Raw genomic sequence first — 22,064 nt, 5'->3', positions numbered from 1 at the left:
TCTTCACGCTGCAGCCCTGGAAATAGTGATACACAATTTGCTCATAATCAGTTTTTCGCTTCCGTCGCTGAAAATTTAAATTGTAAATACCAAAGTAATTACTCAAGTAATTACCACCGCAGACCCTGGAAAATGGTAAAACTACTGGCGGCGTTATGTTCGCACTGAATTGCACTGTTTGTACTCCCCCAGATACGCTTTATACTCATACAAAACCGCGCTGGTAAGACTCGCCTGGCGAAATGGTATATGAACTTTGATGACGACGAAAAACAAAAACTGATTGAGGAGGTGCACGCCGTGGTCACTGTGCGGGATGCCAAGCACACCAACTTCGTAGAGGTAAGACCAGGATGCCAATGGGGGCGTCCACACGCGGTCTCTCGAGAGTCGGAAGCCTAATCTAACCTTTTACCCACTCCACAGTTTCGTAATTTCAAAATTGTCTACAGACGATATGCGGGCCTGTATTTCTGCATCTGCGTGGACGTCAATGACAACAATTTGTGCTATCTGGAAGCCATCCACAACTTTGTGGAGGTGCTGAACGAATACTTCCATAATGTGTGCGAGCTGGACCTCGTCTTCAACTTCTACAAGGTCTACAGTGTGGTGGATGAGATGTTTTTGGCCGGCGAGATCCGCGAAACCTCACAGACGAAAGTGCTCAAACAGCTGCTTACATTAAACTCTTTGGAATAGATAGCCATCTCCATTAGAACGATGCATTCCCATAACCCCCGGGTGGGTAGGCGTTATACCCGCTTATCGAATCTTCTTTCATATACTATATTATGTATGTATTATTATTATCTGTAATGTGTTCTCTATGCAAACAAAACTCTCAAATGTTAAATACCGTGTTTAGAATCAAATAATGTATTCTAAGAGATTATATCCAGGCAAGTGCAGAAGGTCGAGTCGATTGTTATCGGGGGCTGTCGGGTCGGGTCAGATAAACTGTATCCGCCCACACACATCTCTGCGTTGCTATGGAATTGCGCCGTGCTCAGCAACCCTGGTTTTGACGCCTTTCCCAACACTAGATCCTAATGCCACTTCGTCATTTTTTCAGTCGCCATTGTTCTCGTTCTCGGCCCTCGAATTTGTGGAAATAAACTCAGTTTCCTATAAATTCGTTGCAATAAATACAATAGCGAATTACAAAACACACAATAGCAATAGTGAAAGAGCAGTGCGCGTAATCCAGTGATACATTTACAGTGATCAGACCGCGCAAGTCGAAGAAACAGTCAACGCAAAGCAGCCAGGCAAAGGCAGAAATCAAATCGAATATTTGTTCGTGGCAAATATAAATTCTTGTGAAAAAGCTCCATAATGTCATCTGTGAATCCCGAATAGTAAGTTGACACACGCAGAAACTGCGCACCAGTGCGGTTGCGACCATTGACTTGTTTTTCATTGAAACATTTTTACACACTCGCGTTCGATAATCGTTGCTTTCATCATTTTTTTTCTGCGACGTCATTTTTGCTACGTCCACTAGTCTCACATCCCAGCCCAGCCCACTCCCTTTTTTCTAGCATTGTTAAGCGCTGGCCTGGCCTGTCGTTGGCAACTCCAGAAGCACTCGAATTTAATAGAAACTAAAAGCAGCCCTAAAACAAGAAAGGGATGTGCACACAGCACACGCATATGTATTTGTGCACCCATACGAGCGCACTTTGGTGTCAAACTTTGTACGCCACGGAGAAAATATTGTTGATTGTTGTTGCTTCTAGTCGCTTCTCAGCCAGCACAGATTCGGCCAGCACATCCAATCTATTCCCATATTCCATTCCAAGCACTGCCTGGAGCTCAGTTAGTAAGTGGACTGGACTGGATGGCGGACTGGCGGGCTGACTGGCTGATTTGTGGGGCGGATGAGTCACCTGCGTAGAGAGAGAGAGTCTCCTACCCCTCTCGCGTATGTTTTGTTGTTGTTTGACTGCTTTTGTAGTGTTGCTCTCTCCCTCAGTCGCTGTCGTTCCCCGCTGCTACGTAATCAAAACCTCTTTTATTTGGCTTTAATTGCCTCGCTGCGCTCCTCTACTTGAAAACAATTGAACTTGAGAAATTTCCTGAGCTATGGAATCTCAGGTCCTCACACCGCATCGCAACAGTTACGAGATGCATAGATTTTCGAGCATTATCAAAAGTGCTCGCTCGCTCGTTCGGTTTATAATTGGGGGTAGATGTTGGATACCCTACATCGATAAGATAACCCCAACTCAGAATTAGAATATGTACAATGTGACGTTGTGTGTGCCCTCATGAATATTCAGACTTATCATGTTCTTCACTTTCACAGCGATTATCTCTTCAAATTGTTGCTGATTGGCGACTCCGGCGTTGGAAAGTCCTGTCTGCTGCTGCGTTTTGCCGATGACACATATACAGAGAGCTATATCAGCACAATCGGTGTAGATTTTGTAAGTATTTTATCGAAACATCAGCAGCACCTCGCGTGTGACTAATAAAACCTTTTATCTTGCAGAAAATTAGAACCATAGAACTGGACGGAAAGACCATTAAGCTGCAAATCGTAAGCAAATCTTTTGTAAGTTCAAATTGAAGCTAAGGCTAAGCTCTTTTAACTCTTTACAGTGGGATACTGCTGGTCAGGAGCGCTTCCGTACCATCACTTCTTCATACTACCGTGGCGCACATGGTATTATTGTTGTCTATGACTGCACGGATCAGGAGTCGTTCAACAATGTGAAGCAGTGGCTCGAGGAGATCGAACGATATGCTTGCGAGAATGTCAACAAGCTGCTGGTGGGCAACAAGAGCGATTTGACCACCAAGAAAGTTGTTGATCATACCACAGCTGCGGTGCGTAATATACGAGAGTAAAAAGTCCATTCTTCTTATCTCATTTGATATATTTTTTGGTGGAATTTTGGCCCCTGTAGGAGTATGCAGCTCAGTTAGGCATTCCATTTCTCGAAACTTCGGCCAAGAGCGCCACCAACGTGGAGCAGGCCTTCATGACGATGGCGGCTGAGATCAAGAATCGCGTCGGGCCGCCATCCAGTGCCACCGACAACGCTAGCAAGGTGAAAATCGATCAAGGACGTCCAGTGGAAAAACCCAATTCCGGTTGCTGCTGAATAACTCTGATTGTGAATCATTATTTTATTATACAATTAAACAAAATTTAAATATAATAAATTAAAACGGAAAACACACAACAACCATAATAAAAAGGAAAAAAACGAAAGCGTAATAACAAAAAACCATAATTATAATATCGGATTCTGTAATAGCTATAAAGAATTATGATACGATGATACGATACGAGGATGCGTTTGAGCATATTGAGTAGAGATGCGTTTGTATGATTCCGATCCGTGGACGCGAGAGTACACACACAAACACGTTAAGAAAATATATTTGTAATAGGTATGTAGCCAACAAAATTCCAAACAAAACATCCCCAATGCACCACCCCCATTCACATGGCTGGACACTGAACGTCACGTCTCTTTCTGTTTTCTGTTCCAATCCGTTTCTGTTCATACATAAGTAGTGCCAGGCAAAACGGTGTAGCAATTAACCTAATCTAAATCTAACCTAACGTAAGAGAGTTACTTATCACAGCAGCGCGAAACGATACTAACTTAGATTACACACAAACACACACACACACACACACACCATACGTGATGCAAGATGATCACTTGCGAGGAGCGAGCAAGCGAGAGCCACACTTGCATCGGATCTGCTCCTACCTAGAACTATGTACTATGTGTGTGCGTGTGTGTGTGTGTGTGTTTGTGTTTGTTTGAAACATATTTATCTCTGGCGCACGCCAAGTGCGCTCTCGCCCACTTGTCTCTGTCATATTCAAAATTGTATGTAAATCAAAACGACGAACACTTTTAGCATTAACAAAAACAAAAACAAATTGTGTGTATTTGTATTTTCGAGTGACGCGATGGATTTGTGTAGGCACATAATTAGTGTAATAATAATGACGATTTAATGATGGAGTTTAATAAAAATTGCGTGAGCGTAAAACATTCAAAGGTTTGGGAACAAAACACACACACACACACGAACTGCATCACATATACATACACACACACATACATACCATCCAGTTTCGGCTTTCACTTTCGCCCGAATTTAAAGTTTTTATTGCGCTTAAATAGAATAAAATAAAATCTGTACCCGATGCCTAGAAAAGGTTTTGTTTTATTCCCCCCATAGTGAAGGCCGGAACACAGATACCCGAAAAAACAAAAACAAAAACAAAAACAAAAATGGTTTCAAAAACATTCTCTAGCGTTTATTGACTTCTTCTGAGGTACATCAGTCTTGACAACGAAATTTCTTCTAAATACTATGACTATTTGCTGTTGGAATTCAACTAAAATACTCGTACAATGCATTGGGGAGGGATGTGTTCAGGTTTTGCTGCTTTGTCGCTCCTGCAGACAAGCGGTTGTCACCGTGGCCGCTGTGGTTCCTATGATGGCGGCACCCAGGATGCCGCGTTCGCGCTCGCCTAGTCCGGAAATGGACAGACTATTGCTGCGCCAGGTAGAGGATGAGGTTGTGCGCTCCGTGCCCGACGAGGTGGATATGGAGTTGATCAGAAATGTGGCCTCGCGACGCAGAGTGCGGTGAGGCGGTCGAGAGCTGGTGCCACCCCCAGCCAAAGTGGCAGCCTCGTCGGCATCATTGGCCTGTCTGCGGGAGGTGTTTCGCATGCTGCCGCCTGCCGTCGCATGCTTCCTCTGCATGTGATGATGGTGGCGATGATGATGACTCGGCCTCTGCCCCAGGCATGTGAGCAGCAGCCGCCAAAAGCCACTGCGAAACTTGGACGACATCAGGTTGTAGAGGATCGGATTCATGGCCGAGTTTAGGTACAGCATGAAGCGCGAGAAGTACAGCAGATTGTAGTAGCCTGAGATGCCCAGCCGCTCCACATCCTCGGCGCTGGCCATGATCACCCACAGCGTGAATGCACGGAAGGGCAGCAGACACACAAAGAAACTGGAGACGACGGCCACCAGCATGAAAATCACCTGCTTGCGGTGCTTCCTCATGCCATTGCTCTGCTGATGGCTGTTGCCCTTGGTGCTGGGTGTCGCGGTGCCCGTGCCCGTGCCCGGCTGTGGCTGCGGCTGCGGCTGCGGCGAGGTGGGCCTATGAAAGGCATTATTTGGCCGCAGCAGCTTGTAGGCAATGGCCGCGTACAGCAGCAGGAGTATGCCGAAGGGCAGAAAGAAAAACAGCGTAATGCTGCCCACAAAGTAGAAGATGGGCCAGAAGCCATCGGCCGCTGTGGTGCAGACTGGGGCGTCCGTGCCGTCTCCGTAGGGCTCAATGCTGTAGCTGGAAATGGCGATGATGGGACTGCAAGTATCATATATACAAATATTTATTTACATATGTGAGGATCTTATTATTGTTCTTATTATTGCCGCTGTTGTCTGCAAACTTTTAACGGCGCTGAGCAAACAAATATTTAAAAACTACTCAACGGCGCAGCTGGGACTTGAGCACTGGCAAAACTTTCAAAGAAGGCACTCAACTTAATCAGAACGGAAACGGATGCCCATCATACATACATACATACATATGTGTGTACGCTGAAGTTCTAACTACTTTTGGTGGTGTTGTACTGGCAAATTACAGGATGCTACTGCTAAAGCTACGAAAACAAATTACAAAGCTACGCATGTACAGAGTTCTATTCTATATTTACAGTTGATTGGCAGTTGACCGATTTCCTGAACAATAAATTACATTTATTTGCTTACAGGCGGGGATGGGTTGGGTTGGGATGGGGAGTCCTTGTCGCTGGGCGGGGCAAATGTTGAAAATAACCAATTTCTTGTTGACCCATTGAGTGAGTTGTTGTCATAAAAAATTTATTTACTTACAAACTCGTCACTTTTGCTATATTTCGTGTGTGTGCGTGTGCCTGCGCGTGTGTGTGTGGGTGTGTATTTGTTTGTATATTTATAAGCCGAGTATATGTACTATATGTATGTATTGTTTAAATAATATGTATAAATATAGATTTACGTATGTATGCATGGGCTCAAGTGTGCATGTGTGTATGTACAACTGGGGATTCTACATGTGAACATTTATTTGTATATTTTTGTACGGGGCGCAGCAAAGTAGGCAACAGTTTTTTTGGTTCGTCCATTTGTCCATTTCCTTGCCCCCGCCTCCGTGTAATGGCAGCCATTTTGGAATGGCCTTCGATTGGCAGCCTTAACGAAAGGAAACTATTTCAATACACCTAAATCATGTTTATCCGTCGCCCTGATGGGGCACCCCAAACGCATATTAAGCCATTTCCCATTTGCCTTTCCTCCAGCGCCCGTCGTTTAATGGGAGTCCCGGCCACGGCCCCGTTGAGTTGTGCCCTTTATCCGCTCAATAGTTGTAGTGGTGTTGCTGTCGTTGCTGTTATTTATCTTTGGCACATTCATTCGAGTTTAATAGCCCGAAAAATTGATTGTTTTTTGTGCGGAAATGTCCAAGGAGCAGGCAAGCAGACTGGCAGGACTGCCAGGACTGGCAGGACTAGCTGTCAACGGTTGAATGGAATCGATTATGGTTGGCAAAAAGCGTTCAAAACACAATTTGTGCAGGCGTGGCGGGTACCAGCACCAGGATCAGCGCCAAACCGCCTTCGACACATTCCTGACAAGTGAAGCGAATGTGCAGACGGGTTACAAGCGATTTTTCACGCCCTTCCCCCCCGTGCTTCGGTCTGCTCAGGCTAGATTTTCAGCTTCCTTTGGCCGGGCCAGTGCTTGCTCGTCGAAACTGATTTGGGGCTTGTGGCGCCGCGGATTGTGATTTGAATTCTTCAAGCCCATTAGCCGGCTATCACTCTCCCGCCGGGCCATCCGTTTGCCCATGCCGGAATGGTGGAGCATGGCCATGGCCTCCAGATCACTGCCGCACGGCAACTGCAGCTCAATCTTGAGGCGTGTCCGGCTGATGTCCTCGCTGCAGCGGCGATTGGAGCTGCGCGACAGAATGCTGGAGCCAGTGGCCGCCGTGGCATTGGAGGAGTTCGTGTTCGTGTTGGTACCCAGGCCCGTGGAGATGGTGCCACTGCGTCCCCGAGTGCCGCCAACACCGTCGCTGCTCCGTCCCAGCGTGAGCAACTTCAGCAGGAATCGCCCCGCATCGTGGCAGAGCCGCGCAAAGCCCCTGCGGAACTTGGTGGACATGAGGTTGTAGAGTATGGGATTCATGGCCGAGTTGAGGTAGAGCATCACGCGGCAGAAGTACAGCAGGCTGTAGTAGCGCGCCAGGCCGAGCTCGTGGAGCGCTTGGTCCGTGCTCAGGATGATCCAGAGGGTGAGCACGCGGAAGGGCAGCAGGCAGACGAAGAAGGAGAGAACGACGGCGCCGAGCATTAGGACCACCTGCTTGCGGGCCCTTAGGCTCAGCTCCGGCTTGGTGGGGCGGGCGCGCAGCATGGTGCTCCGATTGGAGACGAGGTTCTTGGCTATGATGCCGTACAGCACGACCAGGGTCAGGAATGGCATGACGAAGAACACGGTGATGGTCATCAGAAAGAAGGCAATGGTCCAATCGGTGATGGCCTGCGTGAGGCAAACGGCCACCGATGATCCATCAATGTACTCGGCCAACTTGTACTCGGCCACCCACAGTATGGGGCTGCAGCGGATGGTGGATTTCGGGTGGGAGAGAGAGGAGAAAAAGCAAACAAGAAACGTAATCAGGCTGGCGGGGTCATGCGGAGGCGGATAATGGATGGAAATGGTTGCGGAATAAGCATGAAGAGTGGCAGGAGAAGAGAGAGCGCAGTGCCAAGGGATGTGATGATGATGAAGATGAGAATTTAAGTGATTAAAAGTTTCGCGGGATCCCAAGTTGTCTTAGAGCCAACTTTCAATGCTCATGTCCCGCCTTTTCTGTTGCTTAAAGTAATCCCGACTCAGCTTTAAATATTTCTCTTTGGCTAGACACAGTTATGACAGTCAACAGGCAGGCGTTGGGCTGATCCGAACGTGCTGGACGTGCGTCACTGTAGAGACGTCTTGTGGTGGCGCTTGTGGCATGAATGTGTTTTAAAATGTTTGCTCGACGGCCTTGGGGCGGCTTCTTGGGTGGCGTAATTAATGGGCCTACCCACGAGCAACCACCCTGCGGTGGGGTCAGTGCTCGCCTCGAAAATGTGCTGTTTATTTCATTGTTATGAACGCGGCAAGATTTGCAAAATGAAAAAGGGTCGCCAGGCGTCCCTCAGATGGAACTGAGAACTCTGAGGACCGTGCCTGGGAATGTGCCCATGAAAACACAATAATAAAGTGTCAATGAAATGAAATTCCATGATAGCGGACATCGGTGCTTATTAAAGATGACAGGACGCTGATAACGGACGCTGTGGCCGGCGAGGAACTTGAGCGCCGCCCCCCCGAAAATGAGAAAGAATAGCGCACTGACCAAAGGCAAAGCTGATGGGAGATGATGTCCATGATGGGATGGCAGTGGGAGAGTGAAAGCGAGAAGCAGAAAGTGTAATAGATACGAAGACAGAGAGAGAGAGTGGGTCAACGGTCGATGTTTAGCATGTAAATGGACACGACACGCGAATGGCAAACAAAAGGCCAAGACACCAAACACCAAAAACATTTGCAGCCTCCACGCCTTGGAGACAAAAAATCGAAGGAAACCCAAAAGACACAGAAATAGAAACAAAACACAAATGATTAAAAGTGACGACGATTGACACTTATAATTAATGAGCGAGGAACTTAATGCTCGGCTGACCAAAATGAATAAATTGCAAATTAAAGCCATAAACTAGAACTAGACGTAGAATGGGGGATAAAACAGTGCAGATGCGTATACGAGAGAGCGGGAAGGAGAGACAACATGCAATGGGAATATTTCATAAATTAAAATGCTAATATTTAATTACAATTACTTTAAGATAGCCACACCAACAGAAGGAATACACAGCAACAGAGCAGAGTTCACTGCACTGTCCCGGGTGTCCAGCGAGGACCTGTGCTTACCTCGTAAAAAGCGCAGCAATGCCCCAGGCCAGGACGCAGATGAGTATGGCACGCCCCTTGGTGCAGACATAGCCGGCCTTTAGTGGCTCACAGATTGCGTAATAGCGCTCGAATGAGATGGCCAAGATGGTCAGCACGCTGGCATGGGCCACCGTCAGCTCCACGAACGGCACGGCCTTGCCTGCGCGGAAGGGAGAGAGAGCAGAGGATGGAGAGTTCAGTTAATTAGGCTGGGGAAAATAAAGGCTGGAGTTCGAGTGTGGAGCGTGGAGTGTGGAGCGTGGAGTGTCTGTGTGCCACTTACACATCTCGTGGCCGAGTACCCAGGTCTCTGGGCGCGTATTAACCTCAACGAGCACGGTGGGCGTGCAGACGAGCAGAACCAGCAGGTCGGCGATGCTGAGATTGGTGAGGAAAATGTTTGTGGAGTTGCGCATATCCTTTGTCTTGACAATCACGATGGGCACCTGCGAAGCAATTAAAGAGTGAGTCAAATGGTGGAGTGGAGTGACGCTTCCTGTGATGAACTCACCATCACATTGCCCACCACGCCCAGCAGCATGATGGCTATGCAGAAGAACATGGCGGTTGTGCGTATATACGGCGGAATCTGTGGCAGCAGCGGCTCAGCAGCCTCACCGGCACGGGCCGTGGCACCGCCTGTGGCACTGACTGTTGCTGCACTGGAATTATCACTGCGGATGCTGCTGGTGTGGGCTGGAATACTATGAGTTGCGTTGTGTGCGCCATCGCTGCCACTAGGAGCGCCACGGGATAGCCCAGCCTGCTGGGACGTCGTCCTGGCTGCGGTTGCAGCAGCATCTTGAGCCTGGATTTGGGGTGGCAGCAGCAGCAGCAGCAGCAGCAGCAACAGCCAACAAATCCCTAAGCCTATGCCAATGCTGGTCAGCCCTGTCCTGGCTCTGGCCACAGCGACGCCGTGGCTGCCCCTCACCAATGGCAATGTCGGTGTCGTCGTCCTGCGTCCCGTAATGTGAATTACATGGGCCACAGTCGCAACATTGTCGCTGCGAAGCCTTCGAGTGTGGAGCAGGAAGCTGCCGCCTGCTGTTCAATTAAGTAGGAATGGAAGCGGAATGGAATCCGCAGCCGCAGCCGAAACTCAATCCGTTGTAATCACCCCTCTGGCAAGTTTATGCGAGCACTTAAAGAGGCGCTAATGAAACTAAGATGTCCAGCGGCCACTCCGCTGGTGTCTCCGTTGGCAGCATTAAACAAATCAATCGGTGGGGGCTTTGCGGTTGTCGTCCGGCCTGCAGAGTGGCAAAAGAGTGGCACAGGGATTAGTGTTTGAGTATCGCGCAGTGGGTGGGCCAGCACAGAATCAGGAAACAGCCGGCCATTGACCAGGCCAGCTAACTGACTAACGATAATGAATGAAAAGTTCATTAGGCGCTGTCATTTACATAACATGAGAGCATCCGGTAGGCTTGGCGTCCGCCATAAACGAGCTCATCACCCCAGCCCAGCCTCGACTCTTGTCCCATGCCGCACTTGAGCGGCGCTGGACAGTGGCAGGACATGGACATGGCCTACAATTATTAGCAGGGGATTTCTACCTCAAGTTCTCATAAATATAAATGGCAGTTTGAAATCAGCAAACGTTTCCTTTGAAGCAAGTAACCTTCGGTGGCAGCATTTCCCTTATTGTCCAAACAACTTTGAACTTAGCCATCTGTCGCACACGTTTTGGAATCTTTCCTCGAGCCACTGTCGCCAGCCAACATACGGCGATTATCGCCAGAAGCTGCTCAAGGGCTTATGACAATGGAGATGGCGCTGGGGCGTCTGCTGCTCATCTCCATGCTGCTGTCCCGTCAGCCAAATGGCTTTATCAAATCCCCATTTCTGCGACGCGCAACGCGCTTAATTATATTATGCTCGCCCAAACACACTCCGACTGACACAGCAAACATTTACATGGAAAGTCAGGCCATCGCGTTGGATGGGGGCCACCCGCCAGCCAGTTTGTGGCACATAAACACCCGCTTCCGGTGTGTGTCTGTGTGTGTCTGTGTGTGTGCACAGGGACACTCTGAGCAGCGCCATTTTGATTAATTTGATAAATTCATTATGCGAGGACCATATTGGCCTGGCTACCGATATCTCCTCCCTGTCCTTTTTTGTTTGCATTTGCCGTCGGGTGCCTGGTTCTTGTCCGCACAGACACGGGCCAAGCTGTGCACTCTGTTTGCTGTCCTGTCCAGCCAGGACCTCTGCATGTTCAAAGTTTGTCTTCCCGCTGCTGGCCGGGGTTCAATGTACCCAAATGTGACACAACAAGGCAGTTCTGTGTGTCACATTTGCCTTCAAAATGAGACTTTAACGATGCGGACATTGCTTTGAATTGGCCACTCGCAGGGCGAGCATCTATTGGCCATTTGGTTCGGCGTAATTGCTTTCGAAACTTTTGAGCTGCTCGAGTAGAAAGACAAATGAAAGGTCACGAAACTTTCGATGGAGTGGAGAGCCACAAACTGTGGAGACTGTGGCTGCCACAAACATGCGCCGCCTGCATGTAAATCGGAAAACGGTTTATGGTCGCAGCCGCCGCAGCAGTCCCGAGTGCACATGAGTGTCAGGCGGCCATTTGATGGATAGCTTGTGGCCTCTCTTTATATGCCACATATCTAAATGTTTATATACACATATTGGGTATAATTTTCCGGCACGGATTTGAACAAGGTTCTCCGGGCTCTGGGTGATAATGGAAATGTTGTGTGCCAGCGAAAGTGGAGCTCTCCTCTCTTGCTTGTTTGCCTGGCATGTGTGTGGCAGCAGTGTAACGTTTTTTATGGTATTTAAGATTGAACGGAATTTATTGCTGACACCCTAATAAAATTAACATTGAAATGGCAATTTGAGGCAGCAATAAGAGTCAGCAGCAGCAGCGGCAGCCAACGCAGCATCAGCAAAGTCCTGGCAAGTCCTGGCAAGTTGTCACACTCTCCTCACACGCATATCTAATCAATTTATCGTTCAATAATAGTCAGCTCGGGGGAAATACTCGCGCGTACAGCGAACGTATGGGGCGGGAGCGTTTCAGCCACTTTGACAAATCGCTAGGCAAAAAAGATGGCCAAAAGTGAGGGCACAACGAAATGAAAGCCCAGCCGCCAAATTGATTTCGCACATTCGACGCGTCTACGCTGAGACTTCTTTAATAGCTCCAACCACCGGCTGGGGCAGGGCAAACACATTTACAGCCCCAGATCCTCTGCCTCTGTCGTTGTGGTGGCTTTTTTTGCCGGGAGGGTGCCACTGCCACTGCCACTGCCACTCGCTTAATAAATTGAAATGACTTCGTAATTGTGTTTGTGACTCTGGCTAAATGAATCCAACTAGTTCGTGTGGAACCACAACAACGGCTAGATCCCACAAAAGGCGGCGAACAAAGCGCCGTAAAACCAAAAGCTTGTTTTCCAATTGCAGCCACCGAAAGTGGTTCGGTGGCGTCCCTCTGCTGTGGGGGTGGTGCTGCTGCTGCTGCTGCTGCTGGGGTGCAAAATTGTTTTTGGGCAGAAACCCTCCGCTGCGAATCGACATGTCGATGTCCCACGCTCATGTCCCCTGTACTTGACCAGTGAATGGCAATTAAGTAAGTCTGGCGCTGCAGCCCTTCTGGGCCCACATTGGGTTGAAGCGGAAGCTTGGAATTCAAATGAAAACTGTCGAGTGATTCGCTATGCTGTGGAGTATTTTTAAATTACACTTTCATGCCTCAGATTCCAATGGAGCTGTGGCCCTTGGCTGCTGCCCATAACTCTCTCTGTGCTCTGTGCAGGCCAGGCCGAGTCAAGGATGCTTGCCTCCCAGCCCCTGCTGTGTCCTCTCTTATTTATGCGACTCCGCAGAGCTTCCCTCTGCCGCATGTCTCGCTCTGTTTGTCTGCTGCTGTAACTGTTTGTTTCAGCTCCTATAACTGTAAGAAAAACACGCACCAACAGTCGCGGTCTAAACGCTCAAACAATGGCCATAGATCTCTATATCTATATCTATATCCATAGCTATGTGGCTTTGTGTGTGTGTGTGTGGCTGAGGATTGTTGCTGCTGCGAATGGGTTGGTCGTTCAACGAATGTTTTTGTGGCATTCTTTATCTGGAGAATGTTTTAAAGGCTGCTCCTTTGCCACGGTTGAATGTAATTTTATACTTTTTCCTCGAAGCTTGTTGCTGCTGTGGGGCAGTGGCTTAGCAGTGTCCCATCCCGTCCCTGCATTGATAAGGCATTGGCCAAGCAAGGCGTTTATCGCCAACAGCCAAGAGCGGAGCAGAGGGAGAGAGAGCGATGCCAATGGGGCACATGGACAAAGCCGCGGGCCGGGAAACTCTGCAGCTGCTGTCTGCCACTCCACGGACTCGCGTCTGTCCCTCTGCTTGGCTGTTGTGTTGTTTGCTTATTTGCTTGCCCTGGGAAACACAAACAGAGCGGACAGACAGACAGACAGACAGACAGACACAGAGGCAGATGGACAGTTGTAGGAGGGCCGTATATGTGGTACGAATGTGTAGCACAGATAGCACTGGCTATTGTTTTACGATTTCGTGTGTATTGTAAACAGAACGACAAGTGAATGCCACGTGGAAACTGAACTTTGGGATACCCTTACTGGGAGATAAGAACTGGGTTCTTTATGAGGGATATTCAGACATTTGGAACAACAAAGGAAACGCTTCAGCGCAGAACCAAATGTATAATCAGAAACGGAATTACAGATCTCTCACCTGCCACAATTCAACTGATTCTTTCCTTAAATATAATGTTAAACCTCCCTTCTGTGCCAAATGCCACAGCCTGGCCAAACTCCCGCCTTTGCCCTTGCTCTGGTTTCCCCACAATTCCGCGCTAAAGACACTTTAATTGCTTCGCTATGAGGAGTGAGAATATGTGAGTAGCAGCATCTGTATCTTGTAGCTTTTGGTGGGGTATCACATGGCATTTGAATATGGACCACTAATGCGTATTCAACTATCGACTGACCTTGAAACTGATCGCATTTCGCACATTCCCTGGGGCACTGGCTTTCAGCTGTGTGTCAAGGGAGAATGCAATAAGGCGCAAAGACCAAATACCGAGTCCTAACTGCACTGGTAGCACCTTCCAGTGGTATGTGTGTGTCCTTTGGCCTGCCATTTTGTGCGCTGTCATTTCCGGTGCGCTTATTGAAAGATGGCCCCTCGCGCGCGCTCACTTCCGCTGGCAGTTATTGAGCAAAGTGCGTGGCAGGGCATCGTTAACTTGGCCCCCACTCGCATCCTGCCAGCGAGTGGCTGTTAAACACACTTGGGCGTTGCCCCAAACGCGTGCCACTCCGCTGTGCCCGCTGCACTCGTCCTGCACTTGCCGCGCGCTTTTCCTTTAATTTGTCATCGCGGGGCAGGCACCGCCAGCAAACGCCCTCCGCCTGTTCGGAGGCGTTTCCCACTGCTGACGTCAGCTTGGAGGATAATTCACTTGAACCGCTCGAAGAGTGACGAATGGGGCGTGGGGCGTGGCATCAAGGGTGTCCCATTTAAGTGCTCCTCACGGATTAGCCATGAACTGTCACCGGGGACGCTCTAATGACAAAGTGTGACTTTGAGTGCAGCTGGGAAACTGCATGCAGCGATAAGCCAAAAGACAACGATGCCATCGCCAGTTCAAGTGCCGGCAATTGTCGCCTCTTATTGGCTGCAATTTTTATGAGCTGGCTGCATAGTTAGCCACGAGCTTGGCATGGCTTGGCGCTCACTTTCCTTCTCTTCTTCGGCATGCCAAAGCATTTTACGAGCCACAGTTCAGTGACCCATCCAGTGGCTTAATATGCAAACACAACATTATAATGACCGCAGGACACAAATGGAGATGCCAGCCCCCTCGTACACGGGCATTTCTGCTCGCTCTTTCGGTTCTGGCCATGTTTTTATGGCCGCGAGTCGTCGTCGCCCAAGTGCGTAATGAAAAATGTATTTATTGTGGAGTAAAAATCTTTATCAGTAAATTAAACATCAGCCAAGACTCTGCACCGAATTCTAGGCAGCGCTTTGTGACATTTACAGCATCAGTCCGCGTTGCATGATGAAACTCGGGAACGCTGACAATCAGCCAAGTGGCCAGAGACTGGCACTAAATTTAGGACTGCCAGCGGCCTCAGACCAAGTGTCGTCGGGCCAATAAAAGGAGCGACTCACAGCAGGGAATGCCGAAAAGCCCCTCTTCAAGCACTAATCGTTACGAAAATGACAGATTAAATGAGTTGGCTCCGAAGTGCGACTAAAATATCTCTGGAGGTGGATTTGCATATCCAGCGATCGAGTTCCCCAAGACCAAAATATGCATACGCAGAGTGTTATTCACTTCCCCGTTTTGTTATCAATGAATAAGCCAGAAAAACACGATCCAAGAGCTGCAGCAACAAACACAATTCAGATCAGAATATGCCCACGGGGAGCAAAGTTGCAAATCTAAAAATATTTCTATATTTATTGTACATTTATGGCTTGAATCTATTATCGTTGGGCTCAACGAAATGCGTCAGACTCTATCGAAATAAATGCAATATAAGCAGCATAATAAAATCTACTATCTATGGTTCAGCGAGTATGTTTTCGGGCAGATTAGTGCCTGAGCAGAGAGCCCACAGAGGCACTCCAACTGGTGCCCTTTTCTTCGTTTGTTTGGAATTCAATTAAGGAGCCGTCCTGCCTGCCAATTAGAATTGCAAATGAAACTGCAAATACTCGTTTATGTATGCGAATATCTCTGCGATTGTCGAAAATAAACGAGATGAGTAAGCTGGCGCGGTGGAGCGCGCTGCCAAGACGAAACGCAAGCCGGAAGTGCCACCAAAGTGCGGAGGAACAAGCGCTGTGGCTGCTCACAGTTTTTCAACTCTGATGCGCCCAGGAAAACAATTTGAAAGCAATGACGAAGAAAGTTGTTACTTAGCGTGCGGCTCATTTGTCAAGGATTGCGATTGGGAGCGGCACTTGGGAGAAGCTTCCTCCCGAACGGGTTATAATCTGAATTGCGCATAGAAAATGGGCATCTGAGCAGCGTGGGAGTAGGCGTGAAAAATCAACTGGCAGTTTATTTAAAGCTGTTTGGATGAGGATTTGTTGGTGCTTCCAGAAATTTCCCTACTTATTTGCTATAATTTGTGGGAATCGATTGATATTTGATGTGAGGCCAGCAAGCAGCTGGTTCCGCAATTGAAATCCTCCCAAAATCAATATACATGAATAAATGAGCTGCAAGTTTGTATATGGTTGATTCCTACTTAGTTGATTCCGGCCATAAGCAGCACATCTACATGTATGATTCAGGTACTGCTGCCCAGGAAGCGGCCAAAACAAAAGCGTTTAATTGGCCAATTGACTGGCAACAGTTGCCTTTGGGGTGAGACTTTTGGTGGGAAACTTTTGTGCTAATTGTAGGCGAACATAAATAGAATCTAATGAGGGAACTTGGGAGCACACAAGCGCCTCCTAGCCATATGGCACACCCAGCCCTTTGCATGACAAATGAGGCGTTTTCCTTGTGATTTGCCCCGCCAAACAAATTGCTGTCATAGCTTAAAGGACTCCTCTCCGCATCCCTAACATTTCCTGCTGCCATTTATCAGCCAAGTTCCACTCGTGGCACAAAGTTAATAACCCATTTGTTGGCTGATCTTTGCAGCCATGACTCCCGGGCATACAAATGGGCACTGAGAGCTATCATAAACACCGCACTCACACACACTTGGAGAGAGTGGAGAAAGAGTGGCACAGACATATGCCGCTGGGGCTTAAAAAACTGCCAGGAAAACGCCAGCAAACATTTGACTTCTAATTAAGCGCCACGAAAGTTGCCAGCGACGAGCGAAGCACTCGGCAAAGTGTCTTCCCCTCCGCAAGACGATGATTAAGCGCCCTCGTACGTACGTAGCTATGGGGGGGAAAGGTGTCAGGGCCCACTTGGCCTTCACTCGGTGTGCGTGGGCTAATCAAATTGGGTCTAGTCCCTGTCTGCGGCGCTGTCTGTGGGGCAAGGAAACGGCAGAATGGAATTTCGGCGCTGCTCTTGGGCTGTTTATCAGCCCCGTCTGTGTCTAATGTGTAAGTGTGCCAAAACTGATTGCATAATTATGCAAATGCGCTCCTCCAGCACAATATACGTCTAATGAATTACTCAGACTTTGGCGCTGACTCAGACGGGTGGAGTCCCATCCGCCAAAAGATAGCCTCCTGCTCCTTGCTCCCAACTGAAGTGCAAAGAAGGAGCCCAAATGCCACAGTCTTGGGGGATTGGGAGAGTGTGAGTATGGGTTTTCATGTCGTTAGTGATTATACAATAATTTGATATTGTTGTGCCCCGCGCTCCATTGTTGTGTTGGTAATTACACTTGACTGGCGGCAGTGCCTTGGATTAATCGAATCAGAATCGAATCCGCGCGTAAGGCGAACGATCTGCCGGACAATTAACAGTCGATTTCGGCCAACTGCTTTGACACTAGATTAAACACGCATTAGTAACAAAATGTAACCCCAAGCCCCGAGCCCCAAGCCCCTCTCCGAGCTGCACGTGCCACACAGACACAGCCCTTTCGGCAATTCATAATCGTAAAATATAATCGTTTGCTTTGGTGTTTTGTTTGTTTTACGCACTATAAAGCGAACGCACCCGCCAAAAAGTTCTATCGAGAATTTGGCCATAAAAAGAATTAGCACACGGCGGAGAACAAAAAGTAAAAGCAAAAATGCTACAAATCGTAGCCAAGTAAATACAGGGCACATTGAAGAAGAAATAAAAATACATTCATCAATAGCTTTTCGGGTTAAGCAAACTGGTCCTGAGCCCCACCCACTGGGTGAGTGCGTGCCCACCCTCCTGCCAGCGTGCCACAAAGGCCTAAAATGTGGCCCGCCTTTTATTTGCACAGCGATCACACGGTTGGGTTCAATTTTGAAAAGAAATTCGCGATGGGAATACTGTCTGCTGCTCTCGATTGTTTTTATGAGTCAGCCGGCGAGCGGACATTTCTTATTCAAGCGGCGTCCGGGCGACTGGCCAGACGCGATCGCGATTGTCGTGCCACAGAAAAAAAGAAACCACAAATCGAAATCGAAAGGCGCCACACGCACACATCAGGCAAATCAGGCAAAACGACTCGAAGAGTAGTGGAACTGCTTTTTCCTCTGCTTTTCCTGTTTTCTTTGGCCTCCTCCAGCAGTGCGTAATTAGGCAAATCAAGCCGTAGGAAATGAGACTATGCCAAACGGCGAGATACAAAGACGTCCACACAAATCACAGACCACTCATACGACTATAAATAAAGACATTTTTGATTTGGAACTCTGCTGCCGGCGGACAGGCCTGATGGCTGACCAAAAATAGAGCCCAATCAACTTGTGATGCACGCCGAAATGTTCGTATTCGCAATAAATTTTCATATTCCTCTTATCCGATTTGCCACAAAGTTCAGTGGGTTGAAAGATGGACCATGGCTGGCCCATCCATGACGTTGCGTGCCCACGAAGGGTATTAAGTATGTTTGGCATTCGATTTGGCGCGCAGCAATGCCGATTGTAAACAACATGCCCCAAAAAGCGCCAACAGATGTTGCATTTGTTTAATGAGCCGTGGCTGGTGGGCTGGGATGGGCTGATGGAAATGTGTTCTTAAGCAAATAAAACCTTATATTTATATAACTTTTTCGTTTAATTCTGGACAGAGTCTGTGGAGTGTGTCTATGGAAATGTGAGTTCGAAAAGTATGTGACAATGCCGAGAAGTTCGAGTGCGTCAGAAGGTCGCCTTTGAGGCGTGATAAGGCAACAGCAGGAGGGGTCAGGGGAGCCACAGTTTTTGGAGTGGAGACAACAACAGCTTTGAAACAATTCAAGTGGAGATGATGACGATCGCTTCTTTATGATTAAAGTGCGCGCCAAGTAATGTTGATGAAGATGAAGATGATGATGATGACTAGACACTCGCATGGGCTTACTCGTGGCATTAATTTGTCAATGTTTAGATTTCGAAATCAATATTATCAACAAAGTAAACATTATTAGGGGAGGAGAGGGAGGCAGATACAGGGACAGAACCATGGAAACGCGTATGCAAATGCCGGCAGTTTGGCGGGTTTTGGGTTTCTCGATCAAAATATAATGTGACGGGTGCTGTATGGCAGAGGTGTGCTTTATAAATACTCCAAATGAACAGCACTTTGATTTGTTTGCATACAATTTGCTTTTAGATTATTGTGGCAGAGGCACGCACGAGTTCCATTCAATAATAAACAACTCATTCACAGTGTTTACGCATGGCAGCAAATGGAAACAACTTGTATATGCCTAGAGTTCTTACCTATAAAAAGCCGCAAGATATACTCTGGGCTAAGATCGAAGAGAACGTGGCGTGAAACTGTTCTGTCTGCCCCCGCAATGCATGCGGCGGCGGCAAGTGCATTAATTTCCGATGTCAAACTTCACGGCAACACTTAACGAAATACTTTTTTATGTTTCGCATGTAATTAAAAGCATTAACACGACGACGACGACGACCACGACAAGCAACCGCAGCTACAGCTGACAGTGGCGTTGACATTAATGTCAGCCAGCCCGAGAGTGCAGGCGGCCAGAAATCAGACCCACAAAGACGACACGGAGGGATAGGGATTGTGATTGTGATTGGGATTGACAATGCAGCTGTCAGCACCTAGAGTATGGCCCTGCGGCTTCTATTCGTGCTTCACTTTACTTTCTTTTGGGCCACGACCAAGCCAAGTGATCCAGCCAACCGCTCGCCGGCAAGTTTTCCCAAAGACTAAACAACACAGTTTTCTAGCAAACAATTTTCACACGCCGCGTTTGCCGGCAACGGACACAAAAACACAACTGAGTGCGTTTAAGCTTTTGAAAGCTAGGCAGCGCGAAGCTTTCCCACTGTGCTTTACCATTAAACGTGTACAGTATATGTATGTATGTATGTATGTATGTGTGCATGTAACGTCTGGCTAGTGGCGTTCACGTCACGCGTCACTTTCTTTGGCGCGCGCATTGTTCGTCTGAGCTTTTGTGAATGAAACTCTAATCAGAAGCAAAACGCTCGTAAATTCGTTTTGGAGTGCGTAGAAGTGTGCCGCTTGGAGGGGGGAGTGCGGTGGCTGGCGCAACTTGAATGAAATGCGCGTAAAAGCTCGCTTGCATTGCATTGAGTGGAAATATAGGGTGACGCGACTGTTGAATGGATTATCGGATTTGAACTTTCAGACTACTGTCTATTTGATAGTAATAAATTACGAATTTTAATTTGCACTAACAAATACTTTATATTCCATCAACATTAATGCGTTTTCCCTTTCAATACTCAAACCATCATGAAGATTAAGAACCCCCAAACATCTGGCCAAATTTCTGTAACTGGATTTTAAAAATCACTTCCCTATATAAATAATCTGAATGATTAGCATTGAAGGGCGTAATATACATACATAATTGAAGGATCGTGCACCTGGCCAATTGTGGAATCTCCATCCAAAATTCGCTGCTTTTGTCGCATTACCTGAAATATGGCTTCAGAAATACGCTTTTTATTTCAGATTTTGTAAGATTTCTTATACTTCAATCAACACAAGTGTTAAAGCTTAACATTACAAAACAGATTTACATAAATCTGGAAAACGTTATCAGCAGCTGCAACAAAGCCCTGAGTATTGCACACTTGGAACTATCTTATCGCAATGAATGCGTAATAATACTTATGGAGGGAGTTCCTTGGGCAAGTTCCGCTGCTTATCTGGACAAATTTGGCATTAAATTAGCAATTGAAAACAATGAAATTTCGGAATTTCCTAGCCTCCAGACGTCTAGAGCACTTTTTGCTAACTTAACTGACAGCTGAGTTGGGAAATTGACGCTTAGATTCTTTGTAAAGTTGTACTTGAGACTCTTTATACCCGGTACTCGAAGAGTAAATAGGGTATATTGTATTTGTGCGGATAACGGTTGTATGTAACGCACAGAAGGAAACGTTTCCGACCCCATAAAGTATATATATTCTTGATCAGCATCAATAGCCGAGTCGATTGAGCCATGTCTGTCTGTCCGTCCGTCCGTCCGTCCGTCCGTCCGTCTTGTTTGTCGGCTAGTTCTCAGAGACTATAAGAGCTAGAGCCACCAAATTTTGGCTCCAGACTTCTGTATGCTCACACTGAAACCAGTGTATTTCAAAATTGAGCCACGCCCCCTTCCGCCTTCGCAAAAGGGCGAAAACCTCCCAAATCTACAATTTACAAGATAGCAGAAAACTAAAAACGTCATTCCGTAGGGAATTTCCATATCTATCAGATCACCAAATTGGGATCCGATTGGATCATTATTATAGCCACAATGAAGAAATTAATTTGCAGTAGCCAAACCCACCCCGTCCCGCAGCATTCACACTCTGCTTCGCGCTGTTTATGGCCTCTCCCCCTGACACATCTCTGCCGCTGCCTCTGCCGCTGCCTCTGCAGTGTGTGTCTATAGGGGAGGGTGGCGAGCTAAAGGAGCGTGTTGGCGTGAGCAGTGTTGTTGATGTAGATGACAGATGAAGAAAAAATGCAAAATTTGACAAATAACCGCTAAAGTGCAGATGTAGTACTGAGTGCCGGGTATAAAAGTTGTGACGCGTAAGAAGCGTCTCACACGTCCCTTCTCGTTTTCTTTTATTTTAATGTTCCGTCTTGCCGAACATACGGCGATCAATCGTTGTGTTGGTATCTTGAGTGGCAATGACCTCTAAAACCGTGCTGATAGCGTCTCTGCCACTTTTAATTTATTATTTAATAGTAGACAATAGTCTTTCCACTCAAATCAATACTAAGATTAGCGACAGCATGTGCTTGACTATAAGAAGCAGCTTCAAAGTACACTCAGTACATGTGACGAGTTCCAGTTACGATAAGTGGCAAGGAGTCACATTTTTAAGTCACATGACAAGGAGCAGACACTGCCTCGTACACGAGTAGCAAGTCCACACAGAGAACCGAAAATCGCTTTCAGCAGC

General features: G+C 47.5%; 4 protein-coding genes across 4 annotated transcripts; 2 read left to right on the top strand and 2 right to left on the bottom strand.

The window, feature by feature from the left end:
- The first annotated feature begins 2 nt into the window (after positions 1–2).
- LOC117899510 (AP-2 complex subunit sigma) lies at positions 3–856 on the top strand. The gene is made up of 3 exons (XM_034809561.1): positions 3–135; positions 193–342; positions 427–856. The coding sequence occupies exons 1-3, from the start codon at positions 133–135 to the stop codon at positions 700–702; spliced, it is 429 nt and encodes a 142-aa protein (XP_034665452.1). The 5' UTR covers positions 3–132; the 3' UTR covers positions 703–856.
- Positions 857–1,056: 200 nt separating this feature from the next.
- On the top strand, positions 1,057–3,187 carry LOC117899509 (ras-related protein Rab-1A). Its single transcript, XM_034809560.1, has 5 exons — positions 1,057–1,361; positions 2,312–2,432; positions 2,498–2,545; positions 2,608–2,835; positions 2,916–3,187. The coding sequence occupies exons 1-5, from the start codon at positions 1,339–1,341 to the stop codon at positions 3,111–3,113; spliced, it is 618 nt and encodes a 205-aa protein (XP_034665451.1). The 5' UTR covers positions 1,057–1,338; the 3' UTR covers positions 3,114–3,187.
- Positions 3,188–4,412: 1,225 nt separating this feature from the next.
- LOC117896029 (neuromedin-U receptor 1-like) lies at positions 4,413–6,673 on the bottom strand. The gene is made up of 2 exons (XM_034804038.1): positions 6,660–6,673; positions 4,413–5,370 (listed from the first exon to the last, which is right to left on the bottom strand). The coding sequence occupies exons 1-2, from the start codon at positions 6,671–6,673 to the stop codon at positions 4,413–4,415; spliced, it is 972 nt and encodes a 323-aa protein (XP_034659929.1).
- On the bottom strand, positions 6,378–10,582 carry LOC117896028 (motilin receptor). The gene is made up of 5 exons (XM_034804037.1): positions 10,465–10,582; positions 9,565–10,100; positions 9,337–9,499; positions 9,033–9,213; positions 6,378–7,668 (listed from the first exon to the last, which is right to left on the bottom strand). The coding sequence occupies exons 1-5, from the start codon at positions 10,580–10,582 to the stop codon at positions 6,750–6,752; spliced, it is 1,917 nt and encodes a 638-aa protein (XP_034659928.1). The 3' UTR covers positions 6,378–6,749.
- Between the last annotated feature and the right edge of the window lie 11,482 nt (positions 10,583–22,064).

Source organism: Drosophila subobscura, chromosome O (assembly GCF_008121235.1).
Source record: "Drosophila subobscura isolate 14011-0131.10 chromosome O, UCBerk_Dsub_1.0, whole genome shotgun sequence".
Taxonomy (NCBI): Eukaryota; Metazoa; Arthropoda; class Insecta; order Diptera; family Drosophilidae; genus Drosophila; species Drosophila subobscura.
The sequence above is the reverse complement of the archived record's forward strand: the minus strand, read 5'-3'. Positions and strand labels throughout refer to the sequence as shown.